General features: G+C 50.2%; 1 protein-coding gene across 1 annotated transcript; it reads left to right on the top strand.

Moving 5' to 3' along the window:
• Positions 1-6,350: 6,350 nt before the first annotated feature.
• On the top strand, positions 6,351-20,733 carry GPR156 (G protein-coupled receptor 156). Its single transcript, XM_062512918.1, has 9 exons — positions 6,351-6,455; positions 9,091-9,227; positions 11,418-11,553; positions 11,893-12,003; positions 13,007-13,132; positions 13,583-13,678; positions 16,433-16,669; positions 18,841-18,999; positions 19,549-20,733. Exons 1-9 carry the CDS (start codon positions 6,351-6,353, stop codon positions 20,731-20,733), a joined length of 2,292 nt encoding a protein of 763 aa, XP_062368902.1.
• Positions 20,734-21,198: the final 465 nt, after the last annotated feature.

The raw sequence follows: 21,198 nt of genomic DNA, 5'->3' as shown, positions 1-21,198 counted from the left end.
ACCCCAAAGGCAGAGGGAGTTGATGGAAGGAAGGGATGTTGGGGCCTCCAGCAGTGGTGCTTGAGGCTGAGCTGTGCAACAGAGCAGCATATTGGGGCACGTGCCCAAAGGAGAAAGTAGCAGTATTTGATGGGAATGGCCTGGGAAAAGACAGCTTTCTGAGGTAGGTCATGCATGTGGATGGATGGGAGCAGGTATAAAGGCAACAGAGGCACCAGGAATGGGCACAGAGCCCTGAGGCCTAGTGATGCTGCACCACTCACAGCACCTTGAATCAGCATCCTGGTGGAAAAATGTGTCACACAGCCACAGTGGAGTCCTGCAGCCTCCTTGTCTTGTGTCAAGGTGCCAGCCTCTCTGCGGCAGGGATGTGGGTGTGATCCGTGGCAGGGATTCAGGATTAACCAGCCTGACAAACGGAGGGAGCTCATGGTTTGCCTGTAGCCAGCTACCAGGGCAAATTGTGAAGCAGATGCTTGAGGATATTTGCACACCACCACCATCTCCTTGGCTGTGCTTGGCAGTGTGGCAGGCAGAAGCTGTGTTTCTGTGGGCATGGTGGGTGGCCATGCAGTTGGGCCCTGTAGCCCTGGCCACTTCTTCCTCTTCATGGCGAAGGTGCAGTGCAGCATGAAATTGTCTGTGTGTTTCTGCAGAGGCAGCCCCTGCCATCCCACTTTGAGGTCATCTGCCACATGCCCAGCACATGGGATGGAGCCTTTCCTGACCCAGGGCTTGGGAAAGAGCAGGGAGGTTGTCCCATGGAGGCAGAACAACACCTACAGGTGTGGTCTCACACTAATAAGTGAAATGATTGATGAAGTTGTTATGGAGTAATGGAAACCCAGGATTTTTCCCAAAGTGGTGAAAAGCCTCTGCGTGTCCTTCCTTTCCATGCAACACAGCTGCTGGCTGTGGGTAGAGGTTTGGGTATGGGAAGGGCATGGGAGCAGCACTGCTCCTTCTCAGAGCAGTGCTTGGGATATGTCCCCTGCCCGTTTCTGGGGGAGGCAGTTGTACCCTCCTTGGCTCCAAGTGGTGAGGCTGCTGTCTCGCAACAGAGACGCCACTGCCTCTCTCACTGGCTGCAGGAAGGTGAGCTTCCACCTGGGGGTACCATGGTGTCAGTAAAATTCAGCTGGAAGGACTTTTCTGGCTGTTTCCTGCTTTTGCTTGGCTCTGTGTGAGGAACCTGCCAGGCCACCTGGCCAAGCAAGGATGAGCTCAGCACAAGGGGTGGTGGGATCCTGACCCCTGGACTTCCAGCTACTTGGGGGAGGCAGAAACCTGGAGGTTTCTGCTCATTTAATCCATGTGCTGGACACTAGGGAGGGCTCAGATCTTCTAGTGACAGTCTCTACTTGGCAGTTTCAAGGATTTGATTTACCTCCCCATCAGCTCTGGTCATATTGGCCTCATCTGTGGCATGCTACCTATGCCTCTTGGCATTCCCTCCTAATTTTCCTTCCTTTGAGCATCTCCAATCTCTTCTGTCTGTTTCTCGCATGCCTGTCATTGTATAGCAATTATGGTTATAGAATTAAAAGCCTTATCAGCTCCTTAGTGGGAGAAATGTGAGTCAGCTCCTCACAGGACTGTGTGGTGGTTCAAAAAAAGTAATGTGGTGTGGGGTTTTTTTTGTTTGTTTTTTTTTAATGAAAGTTTCTTTAATTCAAAATTAAAGAACTGAAAAAAGCCGTGTGGGTACTCAACCTGCACTTACAAAGTTAAAAAATCTAGAGGCAAAGCTAAGTGTGCCAACTTCATGCCATCCTCCCAAGCTGAGGGAGCTACAGTGGACAGAGAAGCAGTAAGATCAACATTCAGAAGTTATTGCCTTCATGATATTGGGACATGCTCTCCAAAATGGTAGGAGGGTTAAAATTCACATCTAGCTTCAGTCAACACAAAATTTCACGTTTCAGTCACACAGCCAGCTCCCCATGCATGCAGAGTCAGAAGCACTTTGTCCTGCATCTCCCTCCTTTTTGTGCAGCAGGACCTGCAGCTCCTGGTGGTTATGTTCACTGAGCTTGCTGTCTGCCTGTGGGGTGTGAAGATATATGAGGGGCCTGAAAGTGGCTCCGGAAATCCCAGGGATAGGAGCAGAATGAAGCACAAGCACAGGACAGTTGCTTAGAAGAAGGGTGACAACTTTTTAGCCTCCCAGTGTTCCTGAGGATTGAGCCTTTGTAACCCAGGTTTTAAGATGATGCGATAAGCAGGGTTTCTTGTTTTTCTTTCTTCTTCCTTTTGTGTTTGCAAGGGAAAGCATGCGAAGGTAGGTGCTGGAGTTTTAAATATAAAAATAATCTTCAGATATACTGTGTGTTTTAAATCACAGTTTTTAAGTGGCTTCATCACAGGGGGTGTTGCAGTAAGTCTGGCTTGTGAGTTTTTTTGATTGTCTTGTGGATAGCAATATTGCAGGTTTCTCAGGTGAAACAAAAAGGCATCTTGTTGGACAAGAAGAACAGAAGGAAAAAGCAGGAGCAGAAGGAAAAGCAGAAGCACCAGATTTCTGAAATGCAAAGCCGCATCCCGCAGTGTTCATGTTGCTGGAACAGTTATCTTGATCATTTCCTGCTATCAGTGTGCAGTGTCCTGTCAGCCAGTGCTGCTCCACAGCAGCAGAGCTCCATCTCCCACCAGGACTGGCAGCAGGAGACCAAGGTTTCCTGCTCCCCTCCTGAGGCAGCAGGAATGGCTCTGCCCTTTGCACATTGCTTGTTCTACCCAGCTGTTCTTCTCTGCCTCTGGCCACACAGCCACCTTCCCAAAAGTTCTTCTGAGCAGGTGTTTCTCCAGCTGTGCTCCTTGCAGAGATGTGCATGTACCATTTCTCTATCAGGGCTGGTGTGACTGGGCAGGATGGCAGAGCTGATGAAGACTGGCACATTTCTGAACGCGATTTTTCTGTTGTCTGTGATTTGACATCTTTGGTTTTCCACTTCTTGATTCACCAAGCAGTGATACTACCTTTAGGAAGAAGCCTCTCTTTCAACACTACATCAAAATGAACCTGTTGGGGTGAAAAGTTCATTCTGCCTGCTCTGAGTCTATACACGTGTGCCAATTTTTTAGCTTCCTTAAAGGTTTTTTTCCTCTGTTTATTTCCAAAAGAAATGTTTTGAAAGGGTAGAAGAAACTTTGACAGAGTCAAGAGGAGCATTTAGATGACATTGACTGCATCTATTTTGAGGGCTATTTATGCGCTAGTCTGTGGTTACTCAACAGTGTTAGGTATTGGACTCAATGATCTTGGAGGTGTTTTCCAACCTTAGTGATTCTATGATTCTGTATTTGTCCCTGGAAGCGTTCAACAAACATGTAGATGTCATGCTTAAGGACATGGTTTAGTGGAGGGGTTGGTAGTGCTGGGTTAATTGGACTTGATGATCTACGAGCTCTTTTCCAACCTAAATGATTTTATGCTAAGTATTCCTGGGTCTCCACAGATCTAAGGAAACAGGTTTTCCAGGCCTGGAGATCAACCATTGAGATGACCACAAAATGCTCTTATCCAAATACTGTTTTCAACAGTCAGTGCTTCCCTTTTATCTTAGAAGATGGTGATGCTAATATTTTTCATGTGGTCCAGTCACTTGTTTCCTGTCAACTTTTGGCTTTTTGGGTTATGTCTGTGTGCAAACCAATGCTCCTCTGTGGCCAGATACTCTTCACCATGTCCCAGACAGCCAGCAGGTACAAGGCCACAGAGACCAAGGGCAGCAAGGGGAGAGCAAGGCAAGCAGAGTCCCTTCCAACCCAAGCCATTCTGTGATTCTGGTCTGGAAGTGATCTGTTGGAATTGTTGGCATTTTGGTCTTAAAAACACCCTCAAAAAACCAAACCCTACATCTCCGTTCTCAACAGACCCTTACATTTAAGGATATGGGGTTTTACCTGTGTTGCTGTCCTGACAGCAATTGCCCAGCCTCCCCCTGAAGGTCAGTGACCCCCCAAAGTGCTGGTCCCCCTTGGACCTCTCCAAGCTAGAGAGAAGCATTCCTGCCAGCTCTCACAAGAGACGGGAGCTGGACTGGAAATGCCTGTTGTCTTTCAGCGACAGCTGCACTGGTGCTTGCTTTGTTGCATACTAATGAACACTAATTGGCCTCGGCTTGTTATCAACATTGTGTGGGAGCCGTCTGCAGAATGCAGGGGTGGGGGTTGGGGAGGCCCCGAGGGGTTTCTGCCTTCCTCCAAGGCGTGGCCTCCCGGGTGGATGAGGGCTGAACTGGTGCTTCGCGTGGTAACATCTCCAATTGTGAGCCGTAGGAAGGCTGTGCCTGCTGGCCTCATGCCAGCCTTGGTAGTGGACCGCCTCCCAGGTGTGTTCCCCCTCCCACATGGCAGAAGGTTACAAGGAATTATAGGGGTTTTTGTCTTTAAACCCACCTGTGGGCATGGGGAGGAGCTGACTCCCTTGAAGGTTGGGCATGGCTCACCTTCAGGTCTTCTCAGCATCAAAGGTTCAGTGTCCCTCTCTTACCCTCATCCCCAACCAGTCCCTGCACACTGTCCTGAATTGGTCTCTGAATTGTTCAGCTGGAGCTTGTCTCCTCCTTGCCACTGCACTTCCAGCATTGTAGTAATCCTGGCATTCACGGCAGCAGCTGGATATCTCCTGCAGCCATGGGTCTTTTCCAGTCACTCAGCCTGAGCTATGGAGGGCATGAAAACTCCCAGAGGATGCTCCTGCTGGAGAGGGGAAACACCACCATGGTTTGCTACAAGCTACAGAGAAGGAGGCTTGATAGAGCTGGGTGGCTTCAGCACTCTTGAAAACCAGGTCTTTACACACTACATGTGTAAAATCTATGGTCTGGCTGATGTGTGATACTGTGTAGGACACAGCCAGCTGATCTCACGCTGGGGGAAGTTCTGGCAGGGGCAGGACAGTGCATGGACCTGCAGTACACCAAGGCTTCTGCCAGCGGGACAGCTAGGGTTATTGCTTCAGAAGTGGGCCTGCTAATTTTGTACAAGTAGCCTACTTACCTTGATGTGCTTGCACTGGGACTTGTAAGCAACTACACTAAAGCTGAAAAATCAGTCTACACTCGAGAGCATCCAACGCCTGTAGCTTTTCTGGCATTCGAATCCCAGTGATGCCCTGTGACAAACATCAAGTTTCAGACCAGGCCCTGGTGACCATGTTTCTTTTTAATTTACTCTTTCTTTGCTCGCATAATGATAGGATTTTTCCAAAGAAAGGACTTGGAAGGAGAGGACATCAAAGTGTCAGGATTAGCAACAGGGAAGGATGGAGGCACGGGGGATTCTCAGCCAGGGAGCAGCCGTGAGGATCATGATAGGGATAATTTTTTCCCTCCCACCTGTTGTTAGGAGCAAATAGGGAGCGAGCTATTGCGCCTCCTCCTCAGCTACTAACAACAGGAGAGTTGCTTATGGTCGTGCACTGGAAGCTAATTAAACCTGGTGACAATGGTAATTGAGTAAGGATGCTCGAGGATAAGTATGACCTCATGTCTAAAATGGTAATGAGGCCTATTAAAATCCACACCAAAAAAGAGAAATGAAAGGGGGAACAGAGGCAAAGGTGATGCAAAGGGATCAGAAGCAGGCAGGGACAATACCTGGCAGCCAGAGCACCAGGAGGGACAGGGAGCACAGAGGTGTCAGGCTTCTAAATCTTAATAAACAGCCAGCTCTTCAGGTAGCTAGGCTGCACCTCTGGCCAAGTCAGCCAAAACACTGGGTTCAAGCACCTTCCCCTCGGTTCACCCAGGTCTGAGTGTAGGTTCTGTTAAGCACTGGCAACATTTTGCTGCTTATTGTTTGTTGTGTTCACTCGCTGGTTCTTCGCTGCAAAAAGCCAGCAGTCACTGCCAGCACGAGAAGGGTACTTGCAAAATGTCCCTGAAATTGCTCCAGTGCAGGAAAATGCATTGGCAAAGGAAAGATGCAGTGGGTTCAGGGTGTCAGGATGTCATGCTCCTTCTTGGACCAGCACAGCACCTCATTTGAGCTCCCAGCTGGGATTTAGGGGCTGGGGGCCACTGTGATCCTCCACAGGTGTTGTTTTGCAGGGTGGTGTAGCAGTGCTGGGGATGCCACCGTGCTCCGTGAGAGCCCAGGTCCTGATCTGACTCTCCTTGCTGCAGAGGACACCCCGAGGGACACTGGCAGGGGGCACTCCCTGTCCTGGCTCTGGATGTGCATCACATCACTTTGGGTAAGCTCAGCCCTGGGCTGTCCTCAGACCCTTCCCTGCTGACAGGAAGGATATGGTATGTGCCAAAGGCTTCTTCTCACTGGAGAAAGCCAATGCTCATCCTTCCAGCAGGGCAAAGCTATGGCTGGATGACAGCTGAGGATGTGCTATGGAGCCGGGATTCAACTGCTCTGAGCTCTGCGATGGCAGCTCCAGTTTTGGCAGCCAGGAGCAGCAGCAGCGGGCACTGCAGGAGCTCTGCACTGTGACAGTGGTATGTATGGATGCAGTGGGACGTATGGATGCAGGGCAGTGCTCCAGGGCATGAGGTTTGCTCTGCAGAAGTAGATTTGGGGGAGGGATGAAGAGGGGGCTGCAGCTGCCAAACAATTCCACTCCAGCTGAAGGCAGCACACTGTCACCAGGTTGACCTCCAAGACACACCCAGCTGTTATTCCGAAGGGGAGAAAGCATCCATGATAGCCAAGTCATGTCAAGCAGCCCTCCCATGTGTCAGCCAGCTGCTCAGGATTGGCCTGAGATGGCCCCATCTGCCCTTGACCTTTCCTATCCCCTATAACTTCAAAGTGCTTTTCAAATATGCGTAAAGCATGATTTAATTAAAAGTCATCATCTGTAATAAATGTTACCTTCCTCCCTCCATCAGTAAGGTGGTAGAAATTACACTGGGATGCACTCAGCTGCAGCTGGCACCACGTAAGGCTGCTGGATAGAGCGGCAAGGCTTGGCTCACTGGGCTCTTGATCACATCCCACAAGATCATGGGCCTTTAATTAAGAGACTGTATGCTGCTTGGCCCTTCTGGCTCTGGCAGCCAGATTACAATTAATATTCCTGGTGCCAGGACCAGGATTTACTCTGCTTAGCAGCTAACAAAGCGCTCCATCAACTTCAAGTAGCATCAACATTCAGGGAAGTAGCAGTCAGGTGGGAGGGTGTGTGGGAGAGAAAAAGTGGAGATCATAGGGGTGTTTCTGATCCCTGGATGGTTGCTGGGAATAGGGTGCAGTAATACTTTTGACAGCAGCCAGAGGTGAAAATATTTTTGTTGGTGGGTGCATCTGGGAGTGAAGTGCAGAAGCTCCAGAATGCTGAGTTTGCCCTGCTCACCTCACTGGCAAAAGCCAGGTATTACCCTCGGGCTTGAGCAGGCAGACCACAGAAATAGAATGGCATTACAGCCTTGTACCAGCCCTGTCAGCTCCAGGCAGGGGGGAGGATGGGCCTGATCTGTGCTGAATGATGGGATTTTTTTACACAGAGAGCCCTGGTGTAAGTGGGGTACTGACGTGGCTGACCATCTCCACCATCTGGTGTGGTCTTCATTTCCCAGAGAGGCAAAAGACTCCCCAGGGAACAGCAAGAGGGAGGAAGAGGAGGTGGGAAGCAGTTTTCAGGAGGAAGATGAGTATTTTCTCAGGGATCCCTCCATGCTGCTGCAAATTGAGGCTGAGATATGCATGCAGCTGTATCCCAGCAGCAGCAGCTTTCAGCTGGATGTCTCTCCCAGGCAGGGGTTTGCCTTTCCCAGTTGCCCTGTGACCAGCACGGCACCAGCATGTGAGCTGCCAGGAGCCTGCAGATCAGCCGTGCTCCTGTGGCAGCGGCATGTTTTTGTTTCAAGAATTATGTGGTGGCTTTAATTCTGCAAGCTGTTCTGCATTGTTCTTGCTCGGCCAGAGGAGATGAAGCTTGGCTGGAGAAGAGGGACATGACACATTGGCTCTAAACTAATGCCTTTCTTCTGCCTGAAGATGTATTTCTAGCAAGGTTGGAAGCATAAACAGCTCAGACCTTGAAGTAAAAACTGGGAGTTTGGGGCAGTGTCAAAGACACTAGTGACTTTGTTAGTGTCAAGACTACTAGCAAAAGTAGTCTTCTGCAATAGAAATTGGATGCAGGAATACCTGAGAAAGGACTTGGCACCAAAGAAGTTAGTGAGGAGGTGTGTGATCCCAGCTCAAACCGCCCTTAAAGGGGATGTGCCAGCACTTTTATAAAAGTGATGCTTTTTTTATGGAAAAAAAGAAGTTGGTAACCCACACGCACCCACCCTGCTAAAAATGCTGGAGCATTTTAGATCAGCAGCGGAAGTAGGTTTCTTGTTTCATGTAGGATCACTTTATCCGTTTTATGTTAATAAGGAGATAGCAGAGAATATTTTTAAATGGAGATTTTAACCCATAAGATGGTTTGTGTGTAAGGAGAGAGGTGCCTCCATCATACCTGCTTTGGGAGTGTCCCTTAAAAGCCAGTTCTCGGCTGATGTCTGCCTGGGACCAAGTTAATTTCCAGCCAGCTGGGAGATGGGGGGATTCCAGCTCACTGTGTCACTGCAGCTGAAGAACACTGTCACACCCCCTTTGCTGTGCTCCTGCACTGACTGGCAGCTCTGCTGCTGGCTCTCAGTCACATCTGCCAGCTGGTCAGTTGTCTGCTGAGGGGAGGGGCAAGGGTGGGAGTCAAGAAGCATCTAAAGAAGCGTGAATACCAGCTGGTGCACCACGGGGCCTTTCTCCAAAGATTTCTTTCCAGAAGACAGTGGGGCCAGTGTCCATCTTCCCATGTCCCAGAGGTCGGACTGCCTGAGCTTTATGAATCACTTGTACAGCTTCACTGTGGATTTGGTTAGTTGGCCATAAGAAGAGGCCTCTTGGACTGCCATGTCCTCCTGAGCACTCAGCAAGTGATAGAGCACGTGTCCTGTCCACATACATCTCAGTGGCCCTACCTGCAGGACTTGGTCTGTTGCCAGAGTGTCTTCTTACTGGGAGCTGTGGTTTGTGACTGAGCAGGATAACTGGGAGTGATCATGCTGGAGTAGGGACCTCCTTTGCTAAAACCCCCAGCAATTTCTTCTTCTTCCTTATCCCTTTTTCTTCCTGCAGACATCTTTTGACCACAGTATGAAGAGTTCCCCATCCTTCTCTGCTGGTCTTCTGGGAGTTGTGTGGACATTCCTGACTGGAGGAGCCCTGTTAGCACTCTTCTTTCTCATCTTCACAATTCGCTTCAGGAAAAACAGGTAAGGGCATCCCACTTCTCCTGGGAGATGTCCCCTGGAGCTGGAGTAGCAGAGTCAGGCTTCTTAAGGACCAGGCTCTGAGCCAAGGATCAGGAAGGTGTAAGCCTGAAGGAGCAGCACAGGCCAAGCAAGGGTAATGCCAGGGATGTTGCAGTTTTTTCCATCACAGAGTTTTAATCACTGGTGGAGACAGTCCTGTTTGGACTGCTCCTTTCCTCCTCAAGGCAGGGAGCTGTAGACAGGATGAAAGAAAATGGCCTCAGTAAATGCATCAGGGGAGGTTCAGGTTGGGCACCAGGAATAAAATTTTCACCTAAAAGTTTGTCAAGCATTGGAACAAGCTGCCAGAGAAGTGGTGGAGTAACCATCTCTGAAAGTGTTTAATACTCGATGTGGCACTTAGTACTGTGGTTTAGTTCTCATGGCAACTGTTGGTCAAAAGTTGCACTGGATGGTCTTGGAGGTCTTTTCCAACCTTAATGATTCTATGACTCTATGGGTGCCCTCTGGCACTGACAGCGATGCATGGTCTCATCCTGGAGATGCTACTCAATAAAACCATCAACAGGAGTGGGCAAAAAGAGAGCTGGTTTCTGCTCCACATGCTTGAGAGCATTGCTCTGAGTGGCACAGCTCCATAGCAAGGCCATCATACTCCCCACAGTGTGTCATGTCCTTCCTCCTGTTGGGCCACTCATACTTTGAAGATATTGATAATCCTTTTTGTTCTTGGTGGTTGCTCATATTAGTGGGGAACATGATGTCCATTGGTTAGAGAAGCTGGTGGTAAAGTGTAGACTTTTTTGGTGCTGTTCAGTCTGCACAGAGGAGATTAAAAGTCCTGCTCCCCTGAAGGCAGCATAAATACAGCAGAAGCCTTGACAGTTCCTCATAGCTCAACCTGTCTCAGCCAGTGCTGAGCCTTCCTCAGCAATTCTGGGTGCCTCTGCACTTCTTTGCCACCTTCTCCTCAGTGTCATTGGTCCCTTGGTATCTCAACTGTTTCCTCCTCCAGGGATACATCCCTCTTACAGGCTTCACCTGGCAAACCTTTGCTTTCCATGTACCATTGCTTCGCACAGATGTGTACATTTGAGTGCAGCCTGGACTGATGTTGTTTGACTTCTCTGGTGGCTTTAAGGAATTCATTGTTCCTGACAGCCAAAGTGTAGTCAGAAGGGTCATAAGGGTTTGTGTTGAGAGCCCTGTGCCTCCTGCGCTGCAGCAGCTGCATAACCTACATCCCAACTGCATCCCAGTCCAAAGTACTTCATTTACTGAGTGGTGTTGAGTTCAGTGGCTGCTTGAATTGATGTTCTCAGAATGTGCTGCAATGAATGTGTATTATTTATTTGCTCTGCAGTAAATAAATACTGATCTACCTCCTGAACCTTGGAGGGCAGAGGAGACCTTTCTCAGCTGCAGCTGAGAGCATGACCTGGTGAATATCTTTCTCCAAGGTCTGAGACATGGTGAGGAAAGCAGGAAGGGAAAGAGATAGGTTGAACCCCAGGCTTTGTGACTACAAGACATCAGGCCAGGAAGGAGCTCAAGGAGAAAGAAAAGTAATGACGTGGTAGCAGGTCAGAGGGGCAGAACTATTGGGGGGATGGCCGGAGGTACAGCTTTCACTCGATGGGCTTGCTGGGGAAGGGTGACAGGTCATGAGAGATCAGTGGGTTGATTATCCCCTCCCTGAATACAGTTACAGGATTATGAGTGATGAGGTGAAATTACAGAGGGGAGACTGTAACCTGAACATTGCTGGCGGCTTCCTGAAGTTGAGGCTGTGCTGAGTGTGGAGGTATCTCCTCAGAGGAAGCAGCAGTGGGAAGGGCCTGTTCCTGGGAGCACAAGTAGCTCTCGCACCCAAAGCTTACTGCTGGAGACTGTCACCCTGGGCTGTGTTGGTGTGGTTTTCCACCTCTGCTCCTCTGCAGCAGAAGTGTTGGCGTAGGGCTAAATGAATACTTGAAGGATTGTGAAGCACTCCAGCAAGAAAGGGGAGAGAATGGGACCACGGAGTAATGGCCAAACTTCTGGAGCAGCGGTGAACAGCACGGGCTGGGGGTGGACAGTGTGTCAGCATCCTTTGTGACTGACAACATCCCTGTAAGGGGCCTCACCCCTGTGCTGCTAGGTCACAGTGCTCAGTAACTGTCACCAAATTCCCTACTTTGTTTCCTGAAGGATTGTAAAGATGTCCAGCCCCAATCTCAACATCGTGACCCTGCTGGGCAGTGGCTTGACTTACACAAGTGCTTACCTCTTTGGGATTCAGGAGCAGAGTCTGCCATCTGGAGACTCAATGGAAAAGCTTATTCAGGTGAGCGTTTTGTTGAAGATCTGCTCTGCAGCCAAAAAACTCACCCACAGCCTCACAGCACCTGTGCTGTGTCAGGCAGTGGTGGCTACGTGGAGGATCCCATCTTCCTTTATGTTCCCCCCCTGCCTGCTGCACTTCTACAAGCCCAGAAACCTGCCAGGACTGTCCCCTGGGGACCTGCCTTGAATCCCTTCCTTGGTGCAGATATGGTTTGAAAAACAGCAAAGGCCATTCTGACAGAAAATGTCCAGTTGCCTTTTGTGTATGTGTATGTTTGTGTATCTGGTTGCCTTTTGTCACTGGGCTGTGGCTTTCCCCCTCCCTCTGACTCCCTGGCAGGTGAGGCTGTGCCTGCTGTGTGTGGGGACCTCCCTGGTGTTCGGCCCTGTCCTGGGGAAGAGCTGGCGTCTCTACAAGGTGTTCACCCAGCGGGTGCCAGACAAGCGGGTGGTGAGTACCCAGCATCTGAGGTGGGAAGGGACGGTGGCAGACACCAGCAAGTCCCAAACCAGTGTGGGATAGCAGATAAAACTGGCACATGACAGGGATGGATGCCACAGTCACAGGTCTGGTTTCACACCTGGTTGGGCATGGGCCCTTCATTTATTCCTGCACAATGAGGCAGGAGCTTTTTCACTCTACAGGCAAGTGGGTGCCCTTCCAGGCTGCCTCTTCCCCAGTGGAGTCCCAGCCCCATCAGTAATGGGGCTGAGTAATGTTCCCATTTTACATTGACCACATGCCTTCACTTCATACACGTGTTTGTGTTCAGGTGTGGGCTGGTTGTTCTTGTGGGATGAAGATAAACCAGATGTCCTCAAAAGCATGTGATGTGGGGCCAGATGGATCCAATCTGCTCTTGAAGGCAGGAAGGGCATGCTGGGTATTCCTCTGCAGCACTTAAGGATGGGGATTCAGCAACAGGGAGGGAAATGGGAAATTCATGCACAAAAAAGTGCACTTATAACTTTCAGTGGTCACTTTCAAGCAGTGAAAAAAGTAGGTCTCAGATGAAAGATGGGACAAGAGGGTTTGCAGGGGAACTGGGTACCAGCAAGGGCTCCTGTTTCACACTGAGATCTGTGTTAAACTTGCAAAATGATGATCCTATCAGGTGTTTTTCTCTGCCCTTTGTCTCTGCTGGTGATATGGTCATAAGGGATGATAGTCTTGTTTTGGAAGAACTGTTTTCTGTCATAGCATTTACCTGCTATCCACACCATCAGGCATGGTTTATACCTGGCTTCAAGCCTGATTAAGTCTCCAAGAATTTGGGAGTTGAAGACCGGGATCTTGTGGCCAACTCAAATGTAGGTGCTAGACGCCTCTCTGGGTGATGTAGTAGGGTGGACGTGTCACTTGAAAGAAACAACAGCAAGGGACCCAAGGGGGATGGAGGTCATTGGTGTCCATTTGTTCCCCATAGTAACTTTTACTTCTTGCGTGTTTGCAGATTATCAAAGACCTGCAGTTGTTGGCGATGGTGGCAGCATTGGTGCTGGCAGACACTGTCTTGCTCATGACATGGGTGTTCTCTGACCCAGTCCAGTGCTTCCGAACCCTCAGCGTCTCACTGCGGGTAAAAAGATGAGGAGGGACGGTGCAGGATTTTTGCTATGTCCTATCTGAGCTTTGTGGACAGAGTTAATGGGTGGCCAGGCATTTGGAGGTGGTCTTTGATAAACAACAGAAAGAAAAACGAGGCAGACAACCTTCTGGGCACTCTGGATTTGGTTTGTGTCTGGTCTATTACAGAGGTTAGAATCTACTGCAAAACTTCCAGGTCTGTGCAGATCACCTGCATGACACAGGAGGACTCCTAGTCATCTGCTTTAGAGAAATGTTTAAGTAGCCCTGATGGCAGCAGAATGCCAAAATCTTCTTGCTTTAAGCCTCTGTCCTTGGTAGCACCAGCTTTGCTTTGACCTCTCCTTTCAGAATTTACAGAGGAGACCAGCTCAGATGCATCTTCCCGTTGGTCTGTGTACCAGGCTGCAGCCTTCACTTCTGCCTTTCCCTTGCCTTGTAGGCGACAGAGAAAGGCATGACATGCTCAGTGAGCCGGGTCCAGTCCTGTGCATCTCTCTATTCCGATCTTTGGCTCATCCTCATTTTAGGGTTTAAGGTATGTAACCTCTTGACTGCTTCTTGCATTGTATCTCACCTCCTCCCTTTCTTTCAGCCTGAACTGTTTCACAGCATTTGTCATTTCACTGCCCTCCCAAGCTACATGCCCATTGCAGATCTCAGCTACTCCTGTTCATCTCATAAGCCCTCCTGTTTCCAGCCCTTCCCATCTTGGGAAGTGTGAAAGCCCTGCTAGCTGCTTTCTCCTTGCCTCACCATCTCCTTTATGCACACATATAGTCCCTCTAGATCTCTCCCAGCAACCCCCTGAGCTTCATTCATTCCACTTCTTGAAACTGACATCTTGCTGTTCTTTATGTCACACTCCATCCCTAAAGGCTCCAGTGAAAGGCCACTGCCAAGGCACACCAGGTGGCTCAGCCCCTGAGTCCTGTGACTTCAAATCAAGGACATGCTGATGACAAGTGCTTGGTCCCCACCTTTACAGGATGCTTATCAGGTTAATTATACCTCTGAGGTGCACTTTCACTGGTGAATCTCTGTACATGGCCAGTCTTTTTCCAGCAGTGTTAGTTAATACAGATGTAACTATGTCAGTATAATTATCACTGTAGTTATCTGCAGTCTCATGTGTCTCTGGTATGACAGAGGCTGGACACATTTCAGAAAGCTGATGTTGATGAGGCTTGTGAGATCACAGCCTTTTTTGGGGAATGGCTTTATCTTGTGTGCAGCACAGGCACTTCCTTTGTGATTCACTGTAATACTCACTGACCATCTACCCAGAATCATAGTAAAAAGAGCAGAAAGAGACCTCACAACATAGCCAAGTCCTTCTACGCTTAATTTCAAGGATGTTAATCCGGACGTTCTTTGGTGTCATAAAAGTCCTTTGGTGTTAGGGAATGTAGGCATTATCTGGGATTTCAATGCTGTGTCTCCACCTCAGAGTTTTAACACAAACTCTGCAGTTTGTATTAGGGTTTAAAGAGGTAATGTCTCTGCCTACAGAATGTCTCTGCCTTACAAAATCCTTTTGGAAATAAAACATCCCCATTATCAATTCCAGGTAATCTTTTTAATGTTGCATTGAATCTAGCCCTGTTCCTTCCTACTTACTGGGGGTCATGGAGTACTTCCTTGGTGGTTTCTCTGGAGTTAGTCTGGATTTACACTAACATTGAAAGTAGGCTTTATCTCTGCATACATAGCACTTTTTAGCATCCACAGCATTAATGTGCTCAGCCCTTTGGGAAGACAGTGTATTATCCTGGTTTTACTGGCAATGAATAGAGCAATGAATAGAAATGACTCGCCAGAGGACATGCCTGGAATTAGAAGCAAAGTCCTCTGCTCAAATTTAAAATAAACAAACAAACAAGCCACTTATTCCTGTGCTTACTGGCAGCACTGTTGCTGTTGTCTGTGTCCCAGATAGATGTATGAATGCTTTGGTGCTTTTTTTTTCCTGCTCAGGGATTAGGGGTTGGCTTTCCTTCAGGCTGTTTGGAGGTGCCTTATGGTGGACATTGTTGTGATCCACTGCAGATTCTATAAAGCAGGGTCAGGCACCAGCCCAGTTCCCAGCAAGGCAGGTTTCACTCTTAGAACCCCACCCTGAGACTTTATGCTGCTCTGAAGTTGGAAGTCTCACCAGAGATCTGCACATGAACCTCTCTTGCTTGTGTCCCTCCAGACTTTAATCCCGGCAGTGGCCATCAGTCATCAGCCAGCCGCAGTACAGAGGGGTTCAGAAGGGTCTAAAAAATATCTGCCTCTTGCATCACAAAGCACTTCTGATGCCCAAATAACAATGACTCTTAGTAAAAGGCTGACACTTGCTGGGTAGCACAGGATTAATGTAGGTCATATTCCCTGTATTTCAGGTCCTTGCAGGAGCTGGGACTTGGTTAGATGGTATTTCCAAAAGATCCTAAAGGCAGACCATGCTCAGCTCTATGGAGGCAGGCAAAAAATACTTGGTGTTTCCTGCTAGTGTCACCTAGGGAAGGAGAGGTTAAACTGCTGGGTAGTTCTATCCTGAGCACCCTGGAAAAATGTGTGCATGAGACCCTTGAGGAGCAGGGTGGTGAGACAGCCTGCTCTGAAACAACTGCTCTGCTTGGGGGGAGGGACAGCTTCTATGTACAGACCACTTCTGTAGTGCCCTTCCCTGCTGCTGGAGACAGGAAACAGCGAAGGGAAAGGAAAAGAATTGTACCGGTAGTTTCCTGGATTATTGCTATTTAAAGAAGCACCAAGTACATCCTCTTCCCTCCAGTCTAAACCTCCATTTCTCCTTGCCTTCTTCTCTGAATTCCTTCTGGATATCTTTTCTGCTCCTTCAGAGATTTGCTGTTGCTCCTTGATGGCACCCACTGCTGCATCCCTTCAAAGACCTCTGCCTCCTGTCTGTCTGCCATTGCTTCTCCTGCTCCAGCCTGCCCAAAGGGCAGTTTTCACAATTTCTCCTAGCCATCCCCTGCTCTGTGGCAGCACCTGCTGACCTCTGACTTCTGACTCTTCATGCCGTTCGGTTGGGACCCCCTGTGCCCACTAGTGCACTCACTCCTGCCCTGTGTACCCAGCCCCAATCCTGGCCTGCAGCAGCATGCCAGGCATTTGCCACGGCGTCACCACCACATGCTCAAAGTCTGCATTATAGATCAAAGAGCATTAATTAGGATTGCGCTGAGTGTATCTGAGCTCACCAGGCTTGGTGCGAGGTGGGGGTTGACACCATCAGGCTGTAATTTTCCATACTCTCGAAACCTCTTCTTTCTGCTTCCAGAGTATCCTACTCCTGTATGGGACCTACTTGGCTGGTCTGACCGACAATGTCAGCTCCTCACCGGTCAACCAGTCCTTGACACTCATCGTTGGGGTCAACCTCGTTTTCCTGGCTGCTGGCACCATCTGCTTAGTTCACCGTTTCTTCCTTACTTGGCACAATTTGCTGTTTGGTTTTACCTCTGGAGGCATCTTTGTGTGTACAACCACGATCAACTGCTTCATCTTTGTCCCACAGGTATGCTGCCGCCTCTGTCCTGTCACTTGGCTGGAAATGGGCACATATTAACAACAGCAGCTGTGGGCAGCAGTGCACTCATTTTCCTGCTTTTTTCCCCAAATGTTTGGACTCACCTGCACAGCTCATTTTCCAAACCTCATCCAACCCCACCCTGGTGGTTCTGCTTCCCCAAGCAAGTTCCCTGAGTCTCAAAGAATCACAGAATTGTTTGTATTGGAAGGGACCTAAAGATCATCTAGTTCCAACACCCTTGCTGTGCTCAGGGAAGCTCCCACCAGACCATGTTGCTCAAAGTGCCATTCAGCCTGACCTTAAACATTTCCAGGGACTGGGCCATCTGCAACTTCCGTGGGCAAGCCTGTTCCAGGGTCTCGCCTCTCTCATAGTGGAGGATTTCTTCTTTGTATCTAATCTAAATCTACCCTCTTTCAGTTTAAAGGCATTCTCCTTTGTCCTATCACTGTGTCTTTGTAAAATGTCCATCTCCAGCTTTCTTGTCCCTTGTCCCCTTTATGTCTTGGAAAGTCTCCTAGGAGTGCAGCACTGCTGCTCAGAAACCTTCCTGCAGAGGAACGTGTCACAGGTGACAGCCATGCAGACAGCACACATGAGGCAAGGCAGCCACTGGCCTCCTGCTCCATGTAGATGGTGGGATCTGTCCCTTGTGCAGTTGTCCTTTCCTCATACCTCACATGCCCACTCACACCAGGAGCTTCTGCCACTGTCAGGGATGGAGCTGGTGCAGACCATCCAGATGGCTCAGCCATTCTCAGAGACTTCTTTGCTGCTGGTGGTCCCCAGGGGAGGCTGTCCTCCTCTGCACTTCTGGAGAAGGAAGCTGGGCTTTGCCACAAGTGAGGAGTGTTTAAAGGAAGCCTTTTGTGGTGATGAGGTGAGGCATTTCTGCTTCCTGTATCCTCCAGGAGCAGCCTGGTGTTCCTGGCCACCCTGTTAGTGGGAATAATGCTCCCATTGTTAGAGGGAGAGGAAACAGTTATTTGCTCAGTTGAATGTTTGGAGGGATGTTTGGGCTCAAGGACATGAGGTGAGAAAGGGAGGAAGAGGTGAAGCTCACGAAAGCACATCTGTGCAAGGGAGGGCTCAGAGAATCTCAGCAATGTATATAAATATTGATGGGGGCGGAATAGGGAAGGGGGAGTGAGGTTCGGTGGTATCCACTGACAGGACAGGGGACAATGGGCACAAACTGAAACACAGGAAATTCTATTTAAACATAAGGAAAAGGCTGGAGTTTTTTCTGTGAAAGTTGTAAAGTGATGGAGCAGAATCCCCAGAGAGGTTGTGGAGTCTCCATCCTTAGAGATCCTCAAGGCCCAGTTGAATGCAGTCATGAGCAGGTTGCTTCATCTGACATTGCATGAGCAGGGCAGTTGAGATGATTTCCAGACGTCCCCTCCTGCCCCAGTTGAGGCAGTGTAACTGCAGAGCCCCAAGCCCTTAGATGAGCAGCCTTTTGGAGCAAAGATACAAACCTCCTCTGGGGAGCACCAGGCCTGCTGGTGGTGCTTTGCCAAGCACCAGGTCTCTTGGACTGAGGGTGGAGAAGCTGATGAGCTATACTTGCACTCTCCCTGTACCATTTTTCTGTGGGAGCCTGGGGCCCTTGAACATTTTATTTAACTTGGATCTTTTAATTTATTACCTTGTTTTTCCTAATGGGCTTGATTTTCTATGGCTCATCTGAGATTAATAAACAGCTGGAGCTGGACTGTGCAAGGCTTCCAGGCAGACATTAGATGAGAAAACAGATATTACACATTGCTGGTTTTCAGCTTGTTATCAGTGATTCAGGGATGAGGGTGCTTGCATGACACTGTCTTTGTCTGTCATGGAGTCAGGGAGCCGGGAGAAGAGGGAGGGGGCTTTTACAGTGTGCTCAGTAGTCTCAGTGCAGCCAGGCACTGACCTTCTGCATAAAAGCTGGAGTCAGGAGCAACGTAGGGCTCAGATGGGTGGGAGGCTCCAAGTGACAATTGCAGCCCCTCGCCCAGCCGTCTCTGGCTGGCTGTCTCTGCTCCCCCCACCACCGTCACACCCTGCCTTTGTCTCCCCCTCTCCATCCCTTTGTCTCCTTCCAGCTTGAGCCGTGCCTACCTCCTGCTGTGTTGGCTGGGGCTCTGTGGATAACACCCTCTTCTACTCCCCAGCTCAAGCAGTGGAAAGCCTTTGAAGAAGAAAGCCAAACCATGAGCCACATGGCAAAATATTTCACCAGCCCGAGCAGGAGCTGCCACTCAGTGTACAGCGAGGAGCAGCTCTACCAGCTCATTGGGGAGAAAAACTCTATGAAGCAGCTGCTCACTGAGGTATGGGGATCTGCTGACCCCCCTTCTCCAGCTTCTCCCCTTCCCTTTCGTGGGCTGAAGGCTTTGCTGGGTGGGAAGCCCTTTGTCCACACTGGTGATCCCTCACCAGCCTCTTCCTTCCTGAGGGCTAGGGCTGCTTTGTTTTGTCACACTCCAAAGCACCACAATTTAGGCATAATTTGGAGGGATTAAAAGAATTCTGTAGGGAGGAGTGCAATATAGCCTGTTTTACACAGCCTTGTCAAACATAGTTAATTTAGAGGGGAGATGGTCTGTCTCAGAAAAGCCTCCAGCCTCCTGCTCCCTCACCTACACTGCATGGGAACACCCCAGGCTGAAGAGCTGCCTGCCCAGTGCACCCCTTCCCACACACACGTCTGGGGGGCTGCAGGGGAGGCTGAGGTCACACATGCTGCCACTGTGGCTCTTGCCATGCAGAGAAGGGGTGATATTTTTTTTTTTTTTTCTGGCAGTGCCTGCTTACAAATTGGCAGCATTTTCCTCCCCTGTGCCCACCCCACACTTGACAGGCTTATTTGTTTGACGCAGAAAAATGCCGTGATCGAAAGCCTGCAGGAGCAAGTGAGCAGTGCCAAGGAGAAGCTGATGAGGCTGATGTCTGCGGAGAGCGGCTGTGACCCCCGTGTGCTGCCAGCAGCTCCCTGTGCCTGGACCTCAGGGCAGCCTGGGGATGCACCACAGGACTGCTGCCCCCCGGATCCAGACAGGGATGGGTGGCTTCCCCCCCGCTTGCTGAGTACATCACCTCTTGGCAGCAATGCCCAGGCCCTCCAGAAACAAGCAACCCAGGAGCCTGTTTGCTCCCAGGTGCTGCTTTTTAATACAGGGGACAGCATTGAATGTGGCCTGAAAGATTTCCAGGAGTGTGGGACACCTGCAGTGCAGGGGCAGCTTCCAGAGCAGCTGCCAGATCAGGACAACTCAGCCGGTGTAGCCTGGGAGTCATCCCCCAAAGTCAGCTACGTAAACAGCGAGAAGCTGTGGGAAATCTTTCAGGAGTTAAGCCTGGATGGCAAAAACTGCAGCCCAGCCTTAGCTGCAAGACCCCCATTTGACAACCGAGGCACCTCAGGCGAGCAGGGAGAAACACGGGTGGGCCAGGAGGGCTATCCAAGCATCCACTCACCCCTCAGCCCCTACCTGGCAAGGCATCGTCGGAGGATCCCATTGCCCCCTGTCTCCACGTGCTTCCCTGGACGTGATGTATCCCCTCGTGCTAGCTGCAGGGTGAAGGAGGTTGGCAGCTGGGGTCATGGGAAGTCAGCACATAACTCCCAGGGGGCAGGAGGGGAGATGGCTGGCAGAGGGCTCCTTTACCCTCCAGCACCATCCCCTCCAGCCATCCCAAGGGAGGCCAGCCTCCAACCAGAGGGGTGGCTGGGATGGCCCGAGTCCCAGGGTGCTTCATCGTGCGTCCCGCAGGAGCAGTGGCGGAAGCAGGGCACCCTGAGGGGACCTGCTGAGCCCTCCCTGCGTTCACTGTACTATTACCCAGACTCTGACTCCAGCAGCAGCAGCTCGGAGGAGATGTTTCATGGCTGCCACCGACCCTGCTGCAAGGTTTGCTTCCAGAGCCCACGTGGCTCCCTGGACAGCAGCAGCACAGACACGGACACAGATCCCAGTGACTGTGAGGATCACCAGACAGAGCACCACGGTGGGCCCCAGCCTGTGGTGAATTTCAAAGACGATCTGAAACCCACTTTTGTGTGACTGGGAGCAGCCCTGCCCCAAAGGCAAGTGCCCTTCCACCCCTGAAACACTGCATGTTTTCAACAGTGGTAAAGCCACACATCCTTCTGGAGAATGTGCCTTGTTCTGGAATTTGGGGAGTGGGAATAAACCTTGCCCTGTTCTGATTTGCATTGTCAGCCCCAGCCTGGTCAGCCGTGACTGCAGCCTGAGTTTGTCTGAGAGGGGCTTGGCAGCACTTGGGGAGGTGGTGGTGGCCTTGTCCTGGCTACTCTGGGCAGCTGCTGACAGTTCTGTCCTTTCTGGTGCCAGCAGTGGAGAAACCGGGATTGGGTGTCTGTGGGAGCCCAAACTTCACCTCCTCAGCTTTCCCCGTGAGACCTGCATGATTCGCACTGGCGGGGAGCAGTATCCTGCCTTGGAAACAACCACTGCTTCTTGCACGCTGCTCCATATGGACCAACAAAGGACTCCTTCCCCCGAGGC

The sequence above is a fragment of the Cinclus cinclus genome, chromosome 2 (genome assembly GCF_963662255.1).
Source record: "Cinclus cinclus chromosome 2, bCinCin1.1, whole genome shotgun sequence".
In the NCBI taxonomy this organism is placed as follows: Eukaryota; Metazoa; Chordata; class Aves; order Passeriformes; family Cinclidae; genus Cinclus; species Cinclus cinclus.
This window is presented reverse-complemented; position numbering and strand designations above follow the sequence as displayed.

What these genes read in the sequence shown, in the direction of transcription:
- GPR156 (XM_062512918.1), top strand. Translation starts at nt 6,351, where the DNA reads ATGGAGCCGGGATTCAACTGCTCTGAGCTCTGCGATGGCAGCTCCAGT. An exon ending in CAATGGAAAAGCTTATTCAG is followed by an intron (nt 11,554 to 11,892) that starts GTGAGCGTTTTG and finishes ACTCCCTGGCAG; the next exon opens with GTGAGGCTGTGCCTGCTGTG. An exon ending in TGAAGCAGCTGCTCACTGAG is followed by an intron (nt 19,000 to 19,548) that starts GTATGGGGATCT and finishes TGTTTGACGCAG; the next exon opens with AAAAATGCCGTGATCGAAAG.